The following is a 22,032-nucleotide window of genomic DNA, read 5'->3' on the forward strand; positions in this document are numbered from 1 at the left end:
CCACATCCGACACCTGTCCTTATAATGAAGACCTAATGCATAAGGTAGGTGTCAATCAAGGTGTCCCATCTTTGGGAAAATGTTGCAGTGAACTTTAACAAAAGTCAACGTCACGTATAGACGTGTGCGGTTACTGGAGGTCGAGAAGTTCGTTTCAGCACGGTTTGTACAAATGATAGCAGCTACGAGAAACGATCAGCATACCAACTGGAAAACGCATTCAAAATGTAAACTAGATTGGGAAATATTATATAAGAATAACATTTATAGTTATGTATTTCAAAGTAATTAGAAAACTAAAAATCTATGAAAACTCACTATGATGAAATTATTTGTGTTTATTGGACATTTGGTAGAGACACTTTCTCTGCATGGGGATCACTGCTGTAAACCACTGGCAGTCGAGTAAGTACAATCCGGTGAAATCCAGCATTACATCCCTGTAATGAATCCTACCTGTAATAAGTCATGAGGTTGGAGAATAAAACTAAATAAACACCTCAGAAAGCACAATCGTTATTGTTTGTTGTTTAATCTCTTGGAGGCCTTTTATTGGTGCGTCTGTTGTCTGAGCGCTTGGTCGGCTGAGAGAGGGTCGGAAACATTTTTCACTTTGAAATCCTCACCTGGAGGATCAGACGTTCAGGTGGGATGAGATCCTCACTGGTATTTATGACTAATCCTCTGTTTATGATCACAAAGTCAACAGCTGGCTTCCTCACTAACACTAATCCACCTGTACACACACCCAGACACACACCCACACACACACACACACACACACAACATCACTTATGTGGCAAAAGCAATTAACAAACCAAAAAATGAAAACAAGTATTGTGCACATGTGTAGCATTAGTATTTTTCTATTATTCTAATTATTACGGCAGTTAAACATCTTCAAATTGAAGAGATGACCATTCTTACACACTCACAGACGAGGTGGGTTTTATTGCTCCAGCTCTGCAGCTGCTCTCATACTTGGAGCTCTAGATGCTTCAAGAGCCTTGATAATTCAATTATTGAATATTTGTGAAAGAAGTATTGTATTGTGGCGTGCGGAGAACCAGCTCCTGCTTCCTCGCTAATTAAAATATGCGGTTGTGTTTGTTGTTTTGCCGAGTTGCAGCCTGCCAGAAACTACGGAGCTCACTTCATACTGCTGCTTCCAGTTTCTTACAGGCTGAAATGAGCCAGCTGGCGTTCAGCTCTTTAAATATCCTGTAGATTTTGAAGTTCTATATGAAAACGTGTGATAGAAAACTGCTTTAATGAGAAAATTTGAAATGATGAATGTAATGTGCAAAAAAACATCAATGGAAAGCTGCTCAGTGTTATAGAAAAAGGGAAACGGGATGATGTGCTCTTCTGAATTTGACTTCTGAAGTAAAAATTCTTAATGCGACAGCTTAATGTGGAGTTATCGGCATGTGAGGACATACAGCTTAATTACATTGTCATCTCCTGTTTGGGTCTCCAGGAGGATCCATGCCGTGTTACTCACATTTTTAAAAAAAAAAATCCAATTTCATTGAAAAAACAGCGGGAAAAGTACCAAAAATGTAAAATAGCCACTGGTTTTTCACGGTTCCGACACAAATCTCTGATGAACTCAGAGCAATCTCACGTTGCCATGGAGACATATTCAACATCTCCACCCTTGCTCTTGCCCACCTCCACCCTGACTATGCACACCACTTCCCAAAGTGCTGTGTGGAGACGGAGCTCCTCTGCTCCTGCTGCTCTCTTCTCCAGCAGCATCAGTCCTGAGAACGTTTACATGCCAACATCAAAGTTTGATGTCGGCAGCATTAAATCGTAATGTGTTGATTTCACACCGGCCATGTAAACACTTCATCCACAGAGCAGCCCGCCCGTGGTCGACATCATTTATTTCTCAGGTAGAGTTTCCGCTTCCTCCCGCTGTGTGGAGGGACGTCTGCGGTCGAGCTCAGAAAACTCTTCTTGATGTCATTCAAAAAGAAAAGCATCCTCTGTGAATATTATTCATCCTGTCTGGTCTGGAAGGATCACTGTCTGCCTGCTGGATTTCTGAAGCTCTTTCTGTATTTCCAGCGCAGAGATTGCTGCTCTGCTCAGTGTTTTAGAGGAGCCACATTCTCAGAGACCAAACAGCGAAATCCACTTCAACCAACCACATTTTCATCCTGTACATCAGCTCAAACTGTCACCAAGTTAGATTTTTAACGGCAGAGCGAGTCGAACGGGCAGAGCATGAATCTCGGTGATTAAAGTGAGCTTTTTTTTTTCAAGTGGCACAGTGCTGCATGCTGTCACGCTGCACCGTATGTGGGCTCCTCTTTGAGACTGCAGATGGAAGCAGGCGGCGGGGTCGGGCCTGCTGGAGGAGGAGGAGGAGTTGTGTGTGTGTGTGTGTGTGTGTGTGTGTGTGTGTGTGTGTGTGTGTGTGTGTGTGTGTGTGTGTGTGTGTGTGCACGCGCTGGTGGGGTGATAAATGTCAACAAAAGAGGGGCAAGCATCTTGTGGCAAGCAGCCGCAGGCCGGGTACAGCAGCCCCCAAAAAGACGATTACCATGGCGACAAGGCCAGCCGATGCCTCAGCAGATCCCCGCTGGGAGACGAAGACCCTCGGACATGAGGGTCGATAGTTATCATAACAGCCCTGACTGCTGTTCTTGTTTCTGTGTGCGTGAGGCTTCACTTGTGTCTGATGGAGACTGGAGGAAGAAGTACTCGGATCCTTTGTTGTACAGAGTTTAAAGGGCTGCTTCTCCGCGCTCATCTTCATTCTCAGGTTTTTTTTGTGACATAAATGGTCCCACTTTCATTACTGTGTGGAAACCAGGGGCCACATTGAAAAAGATCTCTTGCGCTAAGAGTTTCTCCGAGTGACTAAAATGGAAGAACATTCTTAGAGTTATAACATTTTCTAAGAATTTCATCTTAAAGTTGTGAGTAGATCTTTTTAAAGATAAAAGTTACTCACAAAACATCTCAGCCTTTAAGAGAGGTCCGCAGGGGAAAAACTGTCAGGAGGACTTTTAAAACGCTTCAAAACTTCTTAAGCAGAGAAGAAAATGGAGGAAGAACAACGAGGTGGAGAAACATTCTTCAGACGCTGAATGACAGTGAGTAAATGAAACACTGCAGATTATATCGTGCAGGAATGATGTTTGTGGTCGATCTTACTGGAGACTGACACACATCTCTGAATCAATAACGCCAGAAATAAAAGTGATCACCACTGAGATGTCTGGCAGCTGTAAAAACGGGTCAGTCCATCGAAACCTTCCATCAGCCGAGAGATCATTGTATATTGTATATTGTATGTAATATATATAGATATATACTGTACTGTATATACTGTGCATTTTATATTTTATATTTTTTTTACTGCTATTTACTGCTATTTTATTGCTTTTCTATTATTATGTTATTGCTTCTGTATGCTGCTGTAGCGAAAAAAATTTCCCCTCGGGGATTAATAAAGTAACTACCTAACCTAACCTAACCTAACCTAACCTAACCTAACCTAACCTAATCATACAAACAAAAACAGCACTTTCACAGCCACGCATTAATCTACTTTTTTTGTTTTGGATCAACCAATCACATCTTTTAAAAGGATCTCTCCTAGCAACGGGGTCAACCACACCTCCTTAGTAAGATAAATGTTTCTGTCCTCCTCCTCCTCCTCCTCCTCCTCCTCCTCATCATCATCACTCCTGAGCTAAGATTTCTTACTTTAATTTCTTTGGCTGAGTTAGGAGCTCTCTGAGAGGATTTGTTTGTGAATGCAGACCCAATTAAACCTGATATAAAACTGTGCTGTATTTGCATGAGTTGACTAAAGATGGAGATGAGGTAGATGCAATCTAGATTTGTATCTTTTATTACAGTAATTTAACTGTTTGGTGGAAAACCCATATCAAAGACACAATTCCAAGCACAGTCTTTTTCCGTGTCTTAAAACATGTTTGGAGGTCATCGTTGTGGTTGAAGTAGCAATAAACAACTCCAAAAACTCCAATACAGGTAAAACTCATTCTTTTAAAATGTTACTCAAGTAAAAATACAGAATTATCAGCTAAACGTACTTCAACCATCAAAATTAAAAGCATTCATTCTGAGAGCAAATGGCCCCCGTAGGTGTAGTAATATATTATATTTGTAGGACTGTTAATACATGTGTTGTACAACTGTATTTACCATCCTGGGGTTTGGATCACGACATGAATCTCAGGGGTGGTGAGATGATTTAAAGAAACTTCGCTGCTTCGGTAGTTTCTGCACTTGTCACCTAGTTCGTGTCCACCGCTGCAGGAGAATATGTGACAACATGAGACGGAGAGAGGGACAGTGGTGGTTAGTCTTCTTCTTAAAGTTACAACAACAAAGACAGAGCATCAGCCTGAGAGTGAGCAGCCATGCTCATGCTGTGACACAGAGACTGACTGACACACACACACACACACACGCACACACGCACACACACACATTCCCCAGGTCACCGGTGCACATTATCCCTCCCCCTTGAAGACGTGGTGGGAAACGTCCAGCTGTACACTGAGCAACAGATGAGTGTGTACAGTAACTGTACAGGGCTCAGGCGACATGACGTCTCTGTGACTCTCCCTGCAGACCATCCTAGTGGGAGACAGCGGAGTGGGCAAGACCTCCCTGCTGGTTCAGTACGACCAGGGCAAGTTCATCCCGGGGTCCTTCACCTCCACCGTGGGCATCGGCTTCACCGTGAGTGCACACTTCCTGTCCTCCACTCACACACACACACACACACACATACACACACACGCACACACACACACACACACACACACACACACACACACACACACACACACACTCCCAGCCTGAATTTGTTTTGGCTCACTCCCCCTTCACACCCCCCCTCCCCCCACCTGAGTGAGAAGGGCATATCAGTGCGACGGGCTGTCGCTACTGAAGTCGTGACATCCCAGCTGATCTTCTCAGCTTCTGTGGGTTCGAGTCCCTCAGCGAGTCGGTGAAGTGCAGCGTGAATCAGCGGAGCTCTCCGGTGTGGGATGTTGCATTTTCTCACTGCACTCATTACACTCCTTAACACTCTGCTTGATGAAGGGAACATTATTATGGTTAATGATGCCAATGCTATGATTAAATGACTGTGAAGACACCACAGCTAATGAATGCCCTGGCAGCTGGCTGTTTGCTGCTGGATATGTGTAACCAAGCTGATTCAAACAAGACTGATTTTATGATTTTATGCTTTGTGACAAGTTTGGGAGGGGCGGGGGAGGGGGTGGTGGTGGCGGAGGGGGGGGGGGGGGGATTTAGGCTGTGTGTCAAGTGGAGGCCAAAGGAAACAAACAGCGGAGACATGAGGCTCATTAGTGTTTGATTTCTGCGTCTGTGACACCGCTAACTTTGGCTTGGTGTCAGTGCCATTAGTGAAGGCAGAAATCTGGGAGAGAGTATAAAATTGGCTTTGCCATTACACATTAGCAGTAGTTTGCATAAGTGCTTAAGTGTATGATTCAAGGTTCAAAATCCCTGCAAACACACTAAAAAAAAAAAAAAAAAAGTGATATATATATATATATATATCACTTTGCTGCATGCCTCTGCTGGATTTAAGACAGCGCCATGATAATGTTGCTGTCGGTGTCTGCAGGGCCTGCTGGTGGAGATGGTCAAAACAAAGTTACTTAAATGCAGGAGGTGGAAATTCATCCAGCGTTTGTCTTTGCTGTTTCATGAGTAGAGAAGGAGTTGAGTTGGGCTGGAATAAATTTTCCCCTTTTACATCTGAGGCTTTTTCAGCCTCTTTGTTCATTCAGAGACATTTCAGATGTCTCTCCGCTTTTCTTCAAAAAGAATAATTAAATGGTGAAGAGAACAGTAGACAGATACTGAAACAATTTGGCTGTTGTGACTGACACTTTAGTTGATATAACCTGAAGTGTTAAAACCTGTTTAATTGTGACTGCCTGTTTCTGGAAGCTCAACAAGTGTTGCTGTTGGCTTGAGGTGACAAATTCAACTTTTGAGCAAAGATAACGTTACGTCGACATAAATCATATGAGATTTTCTGTCAAACAGGTCGTGGAGGGGTGGTGGGTGTGAGTATTGAGGGGAGTCGCCCACTTGATCACCCCGGTGAGATATAGCACACTCTCACCATGTTGCGAAGGCTTTGTTGTAGGTTGTTTCTACTTTGGTGAATGAGCATGGACGGTGTTCGTTAGTGAGACGTTTGGCAGATTTTGAGTCAGTTGACCCGTGGGGTGTTATTCTGCATTAATTTGGCCCTTTGTGGACTGTAAAACATGACAAAATAGATTGTCCTAATTCAAACGTATCAATGGCATGTGACTAGTGTTAAAGGTCACATGATTCAGCATGACAGACTGCATGTCTGGAAGAAGATGGCTTCCTCAGAAGGAAAACACCTTAATTAACAGATGGAAGTATTTTCTAGGTATTTTGAGGGTATGATGTAATTTCAGATACTCCTGCATGTATATGTTGCCCATATACGTGTAGGCCTACATTTGTTAATAATCACATGTTAGAGAGTATAAAGCCTGATATTTTACTCATTTAACCCACATAAAATCCCAATGTGCATACAGTTTGTGTGTTGTCGAGGCCTACACATTAAACTGCATGTTCTCAGGTTGCAAGCAGAAATTGTGGATTAAACGAGCATTTCTCACCTTCTTCACAGCATTTTATGACCCTGCTCACCTGAAATCAAATGTTTTGTAATCATATTCATGCCAGAGGGTGAAATGCTGCCTGAAGCCTCCACTGACAGAGTGATGAGTTCATACGAACGAACAGAAGATTACGTGTCAGTTATATAACATAAATGATCTCTGACCGTGTCATTAACGCTGTCTCCCGAGGAGACCGGAGACGCGCTTCATCCTGACGGGGCCACTAGGGGGAGACAAACACTGCAGCAAAGGAGTCATTTCCAGACTTGATCGGGAAACGGACTCTGTGAAAACCTTTTAGACATGACATGCTAATTAAATGAAAAAGATTGGCCGTATTTATAGAATCATCTCAACAAAAGAGTCGTGGATAATTCTCCATTTGCCTGCTGTTCAGAGGAATCATTAAAAAAAAAAAAAATGGGCTGATGATGAGGCTACAGAAAATAAGGAAGGACTGGAGCCACTTTATTACAGGCTGTAAGATGGCTTTGAGAGCATCTTCCTTGGATATAATTTAAGGCGACATGTTTTGTGCCGCAAGGCTTTTGGTAAGAGGTGCCAACCCCATTACGCACCTCTTGACTTTAAAGGAAGGTCCATCCAAATTTAAGAGCAAATTGATATCCCAAATGAAGTGTGTTTAAGCTGATCTTCCTGTCTCCTCCTGGGGCGTGTGACTTTGCTGACCCTCGCAGTGATCGAGCACCACCTGTGGCAGATGAGTCAGACATCTGACCCATGCATCTATTTGGGTACAGTGTCAGCATGAAAGACGCACTTTTGTTCCACTCCTAAGAAAATACGCGTCGGGAGCTTTCGACGTCCGCGCATAGCTGCTCAGTTAATCATCTGCCCACGCCAGGATGCAGCGCTCCACTCTGCAAAATAACAGAAATGTTTCCGCCTGTTTGTCATTATCGCTTTTTTGACTGCTGGATGTAGACGCCGAGGCGCCGCCGCCGCTGATTTTTGTCGTTCAAGTTTTGATCGTGGTTTCCTTCTCTTCGCCGCGCTGAGAAGGTGCGACTTGTCTCGGGGAGCGCCTGGTGATCATTTTGTGGCCACACGCAGTATGCAAGCAGAGGGGCTGGAGGTCGGCGGAGACTGGGACTGAGTGGCGGAGATCTGACACCACCGCGCGCGTCCTTTCTTGGACACATTTGGAGATAACTGTGGTTTGGCTCTCGCGTCTGCACTCTTTCCTTGGCGTTGCGATGTCCTCAAGAAAGACGTCGTTGACGGACAAGCAGAGTAAAAACGGCACGTCAAAATATGTGTTGGAGAGATGCGCTTCTGTTAACGAGTATTATGATATTGCCTTCAAGGTGTGTATTTCCGTCTTATCTTGTGTCTTTGTTTTTTTTTTTTGTTCTGGCTTTTCTGAGTGCAGCTGCTGGAACAGGTGTGTAAATTTACTGTAGCAACAACAACATGAATATCGGCTCTTCACATCTGAAGACTGTTTGACTGCTAATCTGAAGTCTTTATTCATTCTCGTCGTTGAACAGGCCGTGTTCACTGTTTGTACACTGATAACAGAGCAGGCACCAAGTCGTCGACCTGATGGTTTCATTTGCATCTCGAAGGAAGTGTCTGCGAGCCTGTAAATCCCCTTTGATCGCCCTCTGGTCAAAATATTTGCCGAGGGTGTAGTGGACTACTTGTTGCTCGTCACAGATCCTCCACTTGTATATTGATAAAAGCTGCACGGACACATCTCCAACTGTTTCATAAAGACCCACAGACAAAAGGAAAAGTTGCATTTAAGTTTGATTGTATTTATTACCACAGCATGTTTATGCAGTGAAACCACCAGGGCTGTGTGGCTGCTACTTCCACCACATGCTGCTGAATAGATTGTGCAATTACACATCCTGTTGTTGTAATTATATTGATTAGTTTTGGAGAAGGATGCACGGAAACATGATGAAAGCAAAATTACACAACAAACATCTTGAATCTCTTCTCCAAGTATTGGCACAGTGTCACATGTTGGTGGCAGCTTAGTCGACAGTGCATCACAACACTATGTGGATACTGTGGCCGTATTTGTCACGTTGTATTAACATTTGAGCTGCTTGCCAAAATGAGATATTGCGCAATGTGAGTCAAACTTTATGATCCCAGCTGTGAAATGTTTTTTTTTCCTTGCTCAGTTGCAGAATAATTCATGCACCACATCAGCTTTTATTTCCTCTTCGGGGTATTGTTATTTTTATCCTGCCGTCGTACATGCTGTCATGTCTCTGACCAGCTGTGACCTGTTCTTCTTCTCTGCTGCTGGATTTGCTCTAGGTGATGCTGCTGGGAGACTCCTCCGTGGGAAAGACGTGCATCTTGGTGCGCTTTAAAGATGGGGCATTTCTGGGAGGCAACTTTATAGCCACCGTTGGAATAGACTTTAGGGTGAGAGATGCTGTGGAACAGTCCCGTACTCACTGAATGAACTCATTCTGATGTTTGCTATTTCTGTACGAGCCAATGATGGTTTGCTGTTTGTCTGTCATATTCTTGTTAATCATACCAGGAAATATTTAGCATTCGAAGAACAGCCTAATGATGTTTACAAAACAACAGGAGATCCATTTTGTTCGAGTGACATCGGCCCAATTATCACCTATTTTCCACGCATCACTCAGCGATGATCGAGCCAAATGTACAAGTCATCTCACCAATCATTCGAGTTCACAGACCACTTGTGCTGCTTGGCGCTGAGGACGGCTTCATAAATGTCTTGGCAGATGCCTGCCCACGTCCATGTCCCCTGGAAGGATTGGCTGCTGTACAGCTCGGTCCTGGAGGAGTCACCCTGCTGACAGACGAGCTCCTATTAACACACACACACAAACACAAACACACACACACACACACACACACATAAACACAAACACAAACACACACACACACACACACACACACACGCATATACCCACACAGGGACTGTTGCTGAATTTGAAGCAAATGCCTACTGTATATCATATTCTACTGAAGCAAACAGACAAACAGGGAGAAGGTGGAGTCCACCCCCCCCCCCCCACCCCCGCCTCAACTTCCCCTTTCCTCCAATCAAAGCAAAACACTCACACTAATGGCAAGTCAAGTAGTGAGCACGGTTTAAGGAGGAAATTGTGTTGCATTAGCCAAAGCGATGAGTTGTCTTGTGTGGTTAGCAGTGTAGACATGAGGGAACATAATGGATGTCTGACAGATTTCTGGACCCAGTCTGTTCAGAAACGTGAACATTCCTCTTTCAACCCACTCAAGCAAAAGCAACAGGTACTGTGGCCAGAGGCAATTCATTAAATGCATTAAAATGGGAAGGGACACTGAACGCAACGTTCATAAAAGAAACATGATGGATTCAGGGTCACACCGTTCATTCAGAAGAATGGCTGATAATGCGAGCAATTCCCTTTTGGTCTCGGTGTTCGTAATGAAAAGGAGGCAAAAGCTGCTTAGGAACAGAGTAACGTGAGATAAACAGTTGAGTCAATATGCTGAGGTTGTCCTCTCTGCATGGATGGGCAGGCAGGCTGTTGTGGCAGCTTGTAACATGGCCGGTCTATTTTCGGCATGCTTCCTTGTAGCAGTTACTCAGCATGCAGGCTCCTCTCACGTCATAATTGGGGGGAAAAATGGAAACCCATGGCAACTAATGCAGGGGTTGAACCATGTCCACTCTGCCAAGGATTCAGCAGGTGGCGGTTCCAGCTGCCGGCGATGGCTTTGCACACTTGGCAGAGGTTTCTTTTGTTACTGTGAGGCTTCTTCAGCATTTCTTTGAGTGGATGTTTGTGCTTTTGTGCGTGAACAGGAAAGGCAGCAGCTCTGATAACCTGTCACTGACACTCAGTTATGAAGTGATTGAGGAAATGCAGTTGCTTGTCAAACTTCCTTCATCTCAGCCTCTCTCTTTGTCGTGGTTTTTGCTGTGCAAAGGTTGAGATATGATTGTTATCGGGCTTGTTGCTGTAGGTCAGGGTTACATAAAAAAACACTCCCAAAATACCCGCTCACCCCCATGATTCAGTTTGCCCTTGCATGATGGTGCATGCATGTTAAAATTCTGCATATTACCTTCACCTTTATTTCCACTTCTCTCACCATCAGAATTTTTTTTTGATTTATAGACTAAAAGAAAACTAAACTATTCTAGACCTGTCTTTGCTCTACGGGAAATCAGAGGGCACCCCTACGGGGCTGCAGGAAATTAACGGGGGAGTCAGTTGTTATGCTGCCAGTCGTCTTTCTCACTGTTGTGTAATTAAGTCTAATCCCAGGACCTTGTTGTTGTGTGGGTGTTTCAAATTACTTTCTCTGCCAGCATTCAAAGACACTTTTTGTAGCTTTGTTTCTTTTGCCACGCGCTGATTCATTGATTCTCTGAGTTTTTTTTGTCCACTGTGATGTTCGTCTTTCATTTCTGTGCCACTTTCACAGCACTCTAGTCTCTCGAGCATATGGTGAATTGTCTCTCACGGCTCTTCTTGTTCCCGTAGAATAAAGTGGTGGACGTCGACAACCTCAAAGTCAAACTCCAGGTGAGAGCACGCACCTTCTCTCCAGACCCGTGTGAGACAGTGTCAACATTTCAGCTCAATAAATGACAAATCATCTCTTGACCTGTTGATCAAAATATCTGAAAAGCATTCGGCTGACCGAGATATGCTTCGGATGTAGCTGTCATTGTTGCCATTGGCGATCCAACCGAAGTGTGAGACTGTGGTAGTAGAAGGGACTCTGCAGGGCTGTGTGCCAGCAGCGTGCTGTTAATGTATGGCAGATACCCGTCTATGAACATGACCTGTTCATTCAACATTGAGTGGGAGGTGACAGAATTAGACTCCTCTGCGAGCTCACATAAATCCTCAGCTTCTCATCTCTACTCGCACGTGTACTTGCACATTATAAAAATCTGTGATTATAGACTGTCACAGTTAGTCCATCGTTTACTGCAAATCTCAGGTTGAGAAAATGGAAAATGTTTGCATGAGTACATTATAGCAGGTGGAGAGGATATATTCAATTGCATATCTTTTTAGACCAGTTATTTTACTACAAATAACCATTTTCATTGTTTGGCTGTTTTTATCTATGACCAGCTTAAGGATGCAGCTAATGGGGGTAAATATCGCTTTAACAGCCAGCTGTTTGACAGTTTGAGTTTTAGGCGTTTTCTTTGAAATAATCTGTGACAGAAACATTTTATTTGTTTAAACAATGTAAACAAGTCATATCCCAGTCTGAACCAAACTTCACCTACACTAAATATGTCATTTACTTTTGGCTTCATAGAGCAGAATAATGCAGGACTGATTCAGGAAGTTCAGTTTTCAAAATGAGCTGCTAAACTCGACTAACTAGCAGAACCAGCTATTTAAAAAGATAATTCACTTGTTACGTCAGCGCAAATGTGAGTGAGTGGGTAACTGGTGAGAAAATCTCAGAAACATAAGTAGAAACTGTCGAAAATATATTTTATTTTAATAAACACAAATATAATTCATACAGGGTGTATAGCATCACACTTGCAGTTGGAATTTCACAGACAATGGTATAAGTGAAAATATAATAAAAAGGTAGATAAATATTTATAAATATGACTGTTACCTCAGACATATAAAGTAATGGTGGAGGATAGTGGTCACGGTGTCAAAGTATCGTTCTAAAGTTGGACTGCAGATAGGATGAAAGAACATAGTATTTATGTAGGATGATGCCAAATCATATGATGTGTTTTAATTACAGAGAACAGCCAAAGGATGGAAAAGCTTTTGTTTTTTCAGCTGACTGTTGTTTCCTCTCCGGCAAGCCTAAACTTAACTTGGCTCTCTTGGTTTGACTGTTTGTTTTGGCTTTGTCTGGTTTATGTAACATATGTAAGTTTTGATTTTAGTCTTAACTAAATTGGACTAAATAAAGTAAACTCCATTTCAGCTTTGCAGAGCAGTATAATTTGATGTTCCTTGTTGTCTGGCTGCTTTGGATTTGCTCTCAGGATTGATCAGGGTGTTTTCCCCACAATGGCTCCTGTGTAATTATGCGGTTTGTTACGCAGATCTGGGATACAGCTGGCCAAGAGAGATTCCGCAGCGTAACACACGCCTACTACAGAGATGCCCAGGGTAACCTTTGCTTTTTATATTTCCCTTCCTTGTGCTGTGTGTGTGTGTAGGAAGGCCCAGTGTTGGTAATGAAGGAACATGGCTGCCATATGTATAATAGAGCGTGACAACAATAAAAGTGCAACCAAACTTCTGCTCTGTTTCCTTTTACAGCGTTGCTTCTGCTTTATGATATCACCAGCAAGGTGTCATTTGACAATATCAGGGTAAGACTCTCAAATTACTTTTCCTCCCACTTTCATTCTCTCTCTGTCTTCATTTTGACTTCCTGCTTCTAAAACCTCTCAGGCTGAATGTTACACTCTATTTACATCTATTTAAATGCAAAGCACTATCAGGATCCAACATTTTGTCATGGACTTGTTGAGAGATGACATGATGTTATCGTTTGCTTGCTGCACAGTCTCTGGTTTCAGTAATGAAAAGAAATAAGTGTTCAAGGATAAGAGTGACTCAGTGTCACCATGACTGATCGGAGGATTGTAATAACACAGCTCAGGAGAAACAGGAAAATGCAGTCTTCAAGTTGTGGTATTTGTTTTGTTTATAGACCAATCTCCCCTTCTCATCCCCTCCTGCATCTCTCTTTCTTTTCTACTCTTGAAGGCTTGGCTGACTGAAATACACGAGTATGCCCAGAAGGATGTGGTCATCATGTTGCTCGGCAACAAGGTGAGCATGGCTTCCTTTTTGTGTTACATAAAAAGATCAGGAAGATAACTAGTCTCTTAGCACAATTTTAACACACTCTTATCACACTTCGCCAGACATGCGAAGGCTTAAATGCCAGAAAATGCTTTCATTGCGCCATACATGCATGAAAGCGAGCTCTCATTCGCCTGGTTTAACGTTTACAAGTGAATTGTTGCCTTAATCGTGTTTGTGTGTGCTCAGAAATGTATGTTTTTAATGTGCACATTTATCTTTGAACATAAAGCGGGTCAGTTTCTGGAGTTGGTGCTTTTGAAAGTACCACATCAATTCATAATTTTGTTTTATACATCACACAGTGTTAGTTCAGTATTGTAACTGGTAAGAATACAATCACATCAGTGGCTCACTAACTAGCATCAAGCTCACAATGCATGGAACATTTTCTGCACAATGCTTCTGGTGATGAAAAGAGACATTTTCGTGTCTCATTGCAACCAGTAAGTCAGTGTTGATATATCTAGAAGCTCCCTCTGGTGGCCCAGAGAGGACTCACTTGTGTCGAGAGCTGTTGATGTCACGTAGCAGCAGCATAGATCATTTGCTGTGAATGCAACGGGGCCGGCGGCATCGTTCTGTGGGAGTGCTGCTCTTCTGCTGGAGGTGGAGTGTCTGACATCTCATCAGTCTGAAGGGGCTCAGCAAAGCTGCCAGGCAAGAGGACGTATGGGCCGACGCGATTGGTGCACTACTGTGGCTAATGGCGTGGTGAATCTGTGGCCCTTCGCCCCTGCTATGATGACTTGTTTTCTCTTCCCACTGCTGTCTTACAGTCAGACATGGCCGCTGAGAGGGTCGTGAAGACAGAGGATGGAGAGAAGCTGGCGAAGGTAATGTATGATGTCTTCAAGTGGTTATAGTCTCAGTAACACACACACATTGCTCTTCTAATGTTTTTCCATTTTAGGAATATGGAGTACCATTTATGGAGACCAGTGCAAAGACAGGAGTCAATGTGGAGCTGTCTTTTCTCGCTATAGCAAAGTAAGTCCATAAGCTGCTGTAATCAATTTATATTAAAGAGGACCTATTATGTTCATTTTCATTTTAGTTTTAGTTTTATTCTTATTCTGTGATTCCACCAGAGTAGCTTTGCATGATTCACAGTCCAAAAAACAAACCTTTTTCATGATCTTATACTGGCTCTTTTTGCAGCCTCTCAAGCTCATCTTCAGTCTAAAACAAGCCATTTTAGCTTCTGTCTCTTTAAGCCCCCCCTCCATAAATGCCCACTGTCCTCTGACTGGTCACTTTCCAGGAATTCTGCCAGGGGCAGCAGGTGGTATTTGTGAGTCCTAAGCAGAGTGGTGGAACAACTTCAGAGCATAAGCTCTATTTAAAAAATGGGCTTAATCTCCTGGTTTGAAAAGTAAAGCCAATACAAAAGTACTGTGAAGTGCAATACCACCGAAGGCCACGTGGGGCTCTCCTCTGGCTTGTGATCAGTATTCTGGTGGTCCGTCTTAATAATTCATAAATCCAGAGTTTAATTCGATATTAGGCCTCAAAGACAGGTATGTTTGGGGGCCTGCCTCGTTTTATTGACATGCCCTGGGTACAGTCAAAAGAGTTCACAAATGAGTGGGTGGCATCCAACAGTGACATCATACATTGGTTTGTGAACAGTTGTTATGAGGTCTCGAGTTCAGTTATTGGACGTTGCCATCTTGCTATTTCCGAGCGGTTTGGAGACGGTAGTGACCATATTTGGACACGCTGGGCGGGAGCAAATGTTGGATCTGACTCGATCTGATTGGATACCTGACAACACTAAGTCCTGCCCACTGATAGCAGAAAGCTGACAGCACCACAGGTCTGTCAATCAAATAGATACGTCCCCCCCAAAAAACATTGCATTTTTTGGTCTATTTTCTCATTAATAATGGGATTACTTTCAGATGGACCGCCAGAAAACTGATGAGAAGCATCAGAAGCTAGCAAATCCAAAATAACCTCTGAAAACAATTTTTCACTTCATATTTCATGAGAGGTTGAATGGGAGTCAATTGAGCGGGAGGCTTTTTTGAAGCCAACCCTTAGAGGTACTCGGTGGTATTGCAGTTTAAATCTCTTCTGCACTGGCCTCATTTTTCAGACCTGGAAGCCACATCCACCTTTATATAGTCTATGGTTGCCACTTGCTTCAAAGAGTGGCAGAGTGTACTTTGTGGGCGTGCTGTGCCTGGAACAGATGACCATATAAGGAAATCCATTCAGAGCCATCTGAGGCCTGAGCTTTTCTCTCAAAGACATTATTTTTGCATGTGTTTATTTACCATCCATCCATCCATCCATTATCTACACCCGCTTTATCCTGAACAGGGTCACGGGGGGCTGGAGCCTATCCCAGCTCACTATGGGCAAAGGCAGGGTTCACCCTGGACAGGTTGCCAGTCCATCACAGGGTGTTTATTTACATCATTTGAAACTTTGGGCACGTTTGATATGACCATTTAACATCGTGACATTACATTTGAGAGAAAATACAGAGAAATATGATAAGTCCTCTTTAGCAATAAATGAAATGACAATGTGTAACGTAAAAAGGAGTTGATTGTAGTAAAGAACTACACAACTATCACCTGACCGTTCAGTTCTCCTCAGTGTTACTGATTGTTTTGGTTTTACAGTCCACAGCTTTGCTGTGTTGCTTCTCTCTCCTAGCGGCCGTAGCGTTGTTTCACTGAAAACGCATTAATTTGTATCCTTGATGTGTAAACAGCCAAATGTTTGTTGCCATGACAACATAATAAGGGTGAGGAAATGTCATTGGTGTTGGTGGGTTTTTTTTTTTACAGCTTGTCATGCTGCCCTCAAGTGTTAAAAAAATAATAATCACTTTTGCAGGTATAAGAGACGTAGGACAAGATGCTCATGTTGTGTTTTGTGATGCTATTTATTTATACAAAACAGTTGAAAAGTATTTCAGGGCATGTTTAAAGGATTATTGCAGGTAGATTGCCTGAATGTTGGCGAGGGAGGACAGTACGATTGAGCATGACACGCACCTTTTGTGTACTTTTGGTCTGCTGCTGTTTTTCATTTGTTTGGAAAACGGCCATTTGTTGCAATGAGGAGAAATAATGCTACATCATGAAAAACATTTTCAACAATATGTCACCAACTTTGAGTGCAATTACTTTGGGCAGAGTTTGGTGTAAAAGAACCAGACTGACCTGCAAAGAACCTCCACCTCAACCCTATCCAATATTTTTGGCATAAATTGGATCACAAACTGTGAGCCAAGCCTTGCTTTTTAAACACCCATAGTTTTAGAATAAACTATTTATAATTTTTTTTAAAAAGGCAGGATGTCCGTGTGTCCATATACTCTTGGTCTTGTAGTGTATTTCATGTTGTAATCTGATCACAGAATGCGTTGGTATTTAGGTTACCCTTCTCACAAGACACTGCATCAAGTAGTCCTTTTGAAATGTAGTTAGCTGAATATAATAAAACCATATAGGAAGCCTTTATGAATATTTTATTATTGGAGACATAATGTATCTTCATTCAAGTCTTCATAGCCTTTTAATTTAATTTTGGGAACAAACTGCTGGATAGAAGTAGCAGGTAGAGAGTCTATTGAGCAGACCTACTACACCCCACCACATACCTAAATAATAGAAAATGACTGAAAGTAAGAAAACAGAAGTGAGTATAAAATAAACTGAATTTTCTTGGTTGATGATTAGAGTCATCTACAAGTAAATCCCAAATCAGATATTTCACACTTCAGAAGCTACATCTTTTTTTAAAGAACTAATCCTCTGCAATGACAAAAATAATGTACCTATATATTGCGCAACTTTCACTGCGTGTGGTAGAAAAGTAAAAAAAACAAAAACAATTAGTTCATGCTCCTGGAGTGATAAACACGGAGGGTTCACATTGATGGGTTTTGTAGTTGAAGCACGGCTGTCCTTCATGGCTGCAGTCCACCTCCTGTTGTAGCCTCTGGGTTTACTCTGGTGTCTCCACTGGATTGCGTATTTTCATACCTTTCTTCAACACTGCATCGATGCTATCAAATCTCCCTTCGACTCCTGCAGCTGACACCCGCTAATGGTTTGCAGCTAATCCGTTGTTTGTTGCTGTTGTCTCATTATGATGGGATTGTGTGTGTTTGAGGCTCCCCGTAGATCTCGAACAATAACTCCGTCATTCCTGGTTTTTTTGTGCACACACACCTTTTTCTTTTTTTTTTTACTGACTGGCAGGAAATATGAAAAGATACTTCTTCAGTCTGAAATGAATGTGTAAAAAGTGTGTTCCCAGAGCTGCAGAGGAGGACAATGTAGGTGACTTGTCATCTCCACATGATGGCAGGTTTAAGTGGAAGTTAGATTAAATGATATCACACCAGAGGCATTTTGATAAGATTTCAGTACTCCTGCGCTTTTTCTTTCTCTTCCTTTCTCATATTCTTGATTTGTTGACCCTGTCTGTGCCCCAGCCCACATATCCACCCCCTCTCTATCTAACTTCCTGTGTCTCTCTTTCTCTTCCTGTTTCTCTGTCAGGGAGCTGAAGCACAGAGCGACGCAGCAGCCGAATGAGCCCAAGTTCCAGATACACGACTACATCGAGTCTCAGAAGCACAAGTCTGGCTGCTGCAGCTTCATGTAGCTGACGCTGATCGCCAGGCAGAGAGAGACACACACACAGATACAGAAAGAAGGAAGGGAGGGAGGGAACGAGGTAAAAATGTCTGCTGTCTCTTACGAAAGCCAATCCCAGCACCGAACCCTGAGAAGCGGATGTCCTCGTCTCCTCCACTGAGCTTTCGGCTGAATGAGACGGATCCTGGATTGGCTGCCATCCCTTTTCTGAAATGTGAATTTTAAATCTTTTATGTCATGCGTAGAAAATGTATGTGGTCTTTGTGGTGACAGTTATATCAAAGTACAAGTCAGGAGTTACAATCTGAAATGCTATATCCATCTGCAGGGACAAACAGACAAACCAGATCCATCACTCTACTCTCCAAAAACAGCAGTTTTATATTAAACCATCGATACGACTGTTGATATGGATATAGCGTTTTGCCATGCAGCTCTTAGTTCGTTTCATCCCTGTTTGACCACGCTGTGAACTGAATCCCTTTTGGCCTTACAGTCTTCATCTTTATTCTTTGAGAATTAAGTGTGTTTGAGAAGTGGACTTCAGTCTCTTAGTCAGATTGTAGCTAAAATGATCCCGTCTGTTCACATCTGTACTGCTGTTAGATAGAATAAAGCCGATGTTTGGAGGGCGCTCGCCCAGTGTGTGTCTGTCTGTACGTTTACTTAAGGGCCAGTGAAACTTCATCCAAAGTACTGTACATGCTACACACACAGATTATTTTTTTACTGTTTTCATGTCTATGTTCAGAGATTTCTCAGCATGCAGTTTTACCTTTTTAGCATTCCCACACAGATTCACACAAGCACAAGCAGCACTCCCAAACCCTGTCCTCCAAAGATGGCTGTCGTTGTCTGGGCTGTACCGAAGCTGTATCTGTTCACGCACTCTTTGTACAATATTCATTATGAATGTTTGCTTGTCAAACTTTGCTCGATGTCACGTTTGTCCCTTCACAGTGATCACAAAGTGCCATGAAAAAGTGCTTTGTTATCATTACTATATATATATATATATATATATATACAAAATATACTTTTTATTTATATATAAAAGTATATTTTGTAATGTATGTGGTGTTGTTTTATTGAAGTCTGTCTTGTCTGTGTTTCTGTGTGTGTGTGTTGGCTTTTTAGAGGAGAGGGGTGGGAGTCACTGACGGCTGATTGGATGTGCTGAGCTTGGTGAGCCACTGTGTGGCAGCAGCTCCCCTGTTTATTCTCCAGTACTGTATGTACCACGAGAAAAAGTAAAGTAGGCTGTTATTTAAATTAGACAGGTAACAGTATCAATATGCTCATACTGTATTTTACAGCCTATTTTATTCCATTATATATGCACATGATAGAGACATGATGCTCCACGTCCCTGTCATGATGTTTCTGTTATTAGTGAGGTTGGACTAAGTCCCTGAAAAAGGCCACAACACGAAGCATATTCATGATTCACAGTATGCTGGGCTGTATACCTGAACACAGCTCGGCTCCTCTCCCACTCACATCCATCTCTCCAGCGTGAGTCACACTGCAGATACACACTAAGGTGCATTTTCTGACTTTTACTATGAATTCAGCAATTTGGATGACTTTCCGTAACGAACACAGCTCTCTGCTGTGTGTGTTCAATTTGTGAAATCTGGAAACTGCTGAGACGGCAAATCCTGCCTGAGGTTGGAGTCGAGCAGCATCCTGTCAGAATCTGTTTTCACAGTGAAGTCTCTCTTATCTGTAAACGGCCGCAGGGACTCCGGGATGACAGGCTGCAGAGATGGTTTGAATCTGATGCTGATTATTGCTGATAAACAAGCAGATAGACTGAAGTGAAGATCTACATGTCAAGACAGGGCCAATGTGTTTATATTGATCATTTTAGTTTCATGTGACATGTGAGAAAGGCATACTTGTTTACTGGAGTTCATGTAATTAGGGCAAAACATCACTAAAACTCTTATATTAAATGTTTTACTCTACATTGCATGCAAGACATCGATAAATTACGTTGTTTTTTTTTATTGCAGATTATAGGCTGCATCATTAGGAAAACTGATAATAGTAATAATAATAGTAATATTATCACTGATAATCAAGTGATTTTAATTATATTTAAATAAGAAAAATCTACCAGAAATCTGTAAGAAGTATTATGAAAATTAAAACTGAATACATTTTTTTAAAAGGTATTTTATGTAGAGAAGTTTTTTAACAACATGGTTTCAACATGTCCACAGTTGCTGAGTGCAGCTTTGAGGGTTGGGCAGCACTCCTTTTTCTTCTCCTCCTAGTTATCCCGTGTTTTCCTGGACAGCCTCTTTGTATCTATGGATCCATTCGCACTGCTTTGCATGAAGCAGCCAGCTGGGCTGTTCCGTGAACGCACCTCCCTCTTCCTGAGTGGCTTTTCCACTTTTGTGGCAGGACTCTGAGAGGGAGCGACCGCTCAGAGAGTTCAACCAGCTTCAGTTCAGACATCCCGGGTCAGGACCCCCACGGCACACAGGAGCCCCTCTCAGGATTACATTAACTGTGAAGAGAAAATCACACACTGACTTGTTTGTGGAAGTGGGACCAACACCAGCACGGTTTCCCACGGACTAATCTCCCTAACAGGGCGGGAGTTGGGTGTTTTTTTTTTTTTTTTTTTGGAAAGGGTACCACTCACTCTCACTCTCACACACACCTCCTCGGCTGCATCCTGAGGAGGATTTCTGGACATTTCAACTGTGAACGAGCAACAGGTTGACCAGCAGCAGTGTGAAGGCGACTGAAGCCGACCATGCCGAGTAAAAGCCAGTATCTGCGTCCCCGGCTGTGCACGCTGGAGAAGGGGGACAACGGCTACGGCTTCCACCTCCATGGGGAGAAAGGTAAGACGGGGCAGTTCATCCGGTTAGTGGAGCCCGACAGCCCGGCGGAGACCTCCGGGCTCCGCGCCGGAGACCGCCTGGTGTTCGTGAGCGGGGAGGACGTGGAGAACGAGAGCCACCAGCAGGTCGTGTCCCGGATACGAGCCACCGCGGGCCGGCTGGAGCTCATCGTGGTGGACCCGGACACGGAGCAGCTGCTGAAGAAACACAACCTGAAGTGTCTTAAGGGTTACGTCACCGACGGCGTCCCGTTACCGTTCGACGAAGAGGAAGAGGAGGTGGAGGAGGAAGAGGAGGTGGTGCAGAAGAACGGGGAGGTGGACGGGAAGGAGAGCGGGGATGAGCTGCACGCCAAGCGGGAAGAGGTGGAGGAGGAGGAGGAGGTGGAGCAGGACAGGACACCGAGGGAATCCACGCCGGTGCCCGAGAGTAACGGAGGAGTCCACGAGCACGTCGAGAAGAAGCTGAGCATCAACTCTGAGAAGGTGAGTGAGGCGAAAAGTTTGTGCATGATGTCACCTCCACCAACACGCTCTGAAATGCAAGTGCACTCATGCTGATAATGACCTCAACTCTGTCAGTCAGCTGCAAACATCCTTGCTGTGGGCAGATCAGCTGGCAGGACATTTACTGTGAGTGAGGACACAAACCTGGTCCAGCTTTGGCATCAGCAAACCAGGACCCCAAAATGGAACAGGACCCCTGTTGCTCAACTTTCTCTTCTCCAATCTCTCTTTTCTTTCTGCCACTAAGTCTCAAAGTGCAATCACTTTAAAATAGGAAGCCATTCTGTCTTGTTATTACAGTGACACTCTGCGGTTGAGCATGAAGTCAGCAACAAGGACACACCACACCAAAGCAAACACAAAAGACACAGCAGAAAACAGTGTACCGTAGAAAACAAGCAGAACAAATAACTTACATCGCTCGAGCCTCCGCAACAAACAACAGGAAATAGTTTGGTGCCTCTCTATAAATCACCACGAAATGATTTTTTTTTCACCCT

The 22,032-nt window shown here is 43.3% G+C and overlaps 2 protein-coding genes across 2 annotated transcripts in view; both read left to right on the top strand.

Annotated features, from left to right (window-relative positions):
* Positions 1–7,292: 7,292 nt before the first annotated feature.
* Positions 7,293–18,807, top strand: LOC138198374 (ras-related protein Rab-37). Its single transcript, XM_069149754.1, has 9 exons — positions 7,293–8,029; positions 9,000–9,110; positions 11,204–11,245; positions 12,763–12,829; positions 12,983–13,035; positions 13,436–13,501; positions 14,314–14,370; positions 14,448–14,524; positions 18,064–18,807. The coding sequence occupies exons 1-9, from the start codon at positions 7,919–7,921 to the stop codon at positions 18,167–18,169; spliced, it is 690 nt and encodes a 229-aa protein (XP_069005855.1). The 5' UTR covers positions 7,293–7,918; the 3' UTR covers positions 18,170–18,807.
* A 1,664-nt stretch (positions 18,808–20,471) lies between these two features.
* nherf1b (NHERF family PDZ scaffold protein 1b) overlaps positions 20,472–22,032 on the top strand; it is a 28,144-nt gene continuing 26,583 nt past the window's right edge. Inside the window, exon 1 of the mRNA XM_069149753.1 lies at positions 20,472–21,511. Coding sequence (XP_069005854.1) covers positions 20,936–21,511 — 576 coding nt within the window. The 5' untranslated portion in view covers positions 20,472–20,935. The remainder of the gene's footprint in view (positions 21,512–22,032) is intronic.

The sequence above is a fragment of the Embiotoca jacksoni genome, unplaced genomic scaffold (assembly GCF_022577435.1).
Source record: "Embiotoca jacksoni isolate LCO1_2020_lvr unplaced genomic scaffold, fEmbJac1.0.p SCAF_15, whole genome shotgun sequence".
NCBI classification, from domain to species: Eukaryota; Metazoa; Chordata; class Actinopteri; family Embiotocidae; genus Embiotoca; species Embiotoca jacksoni.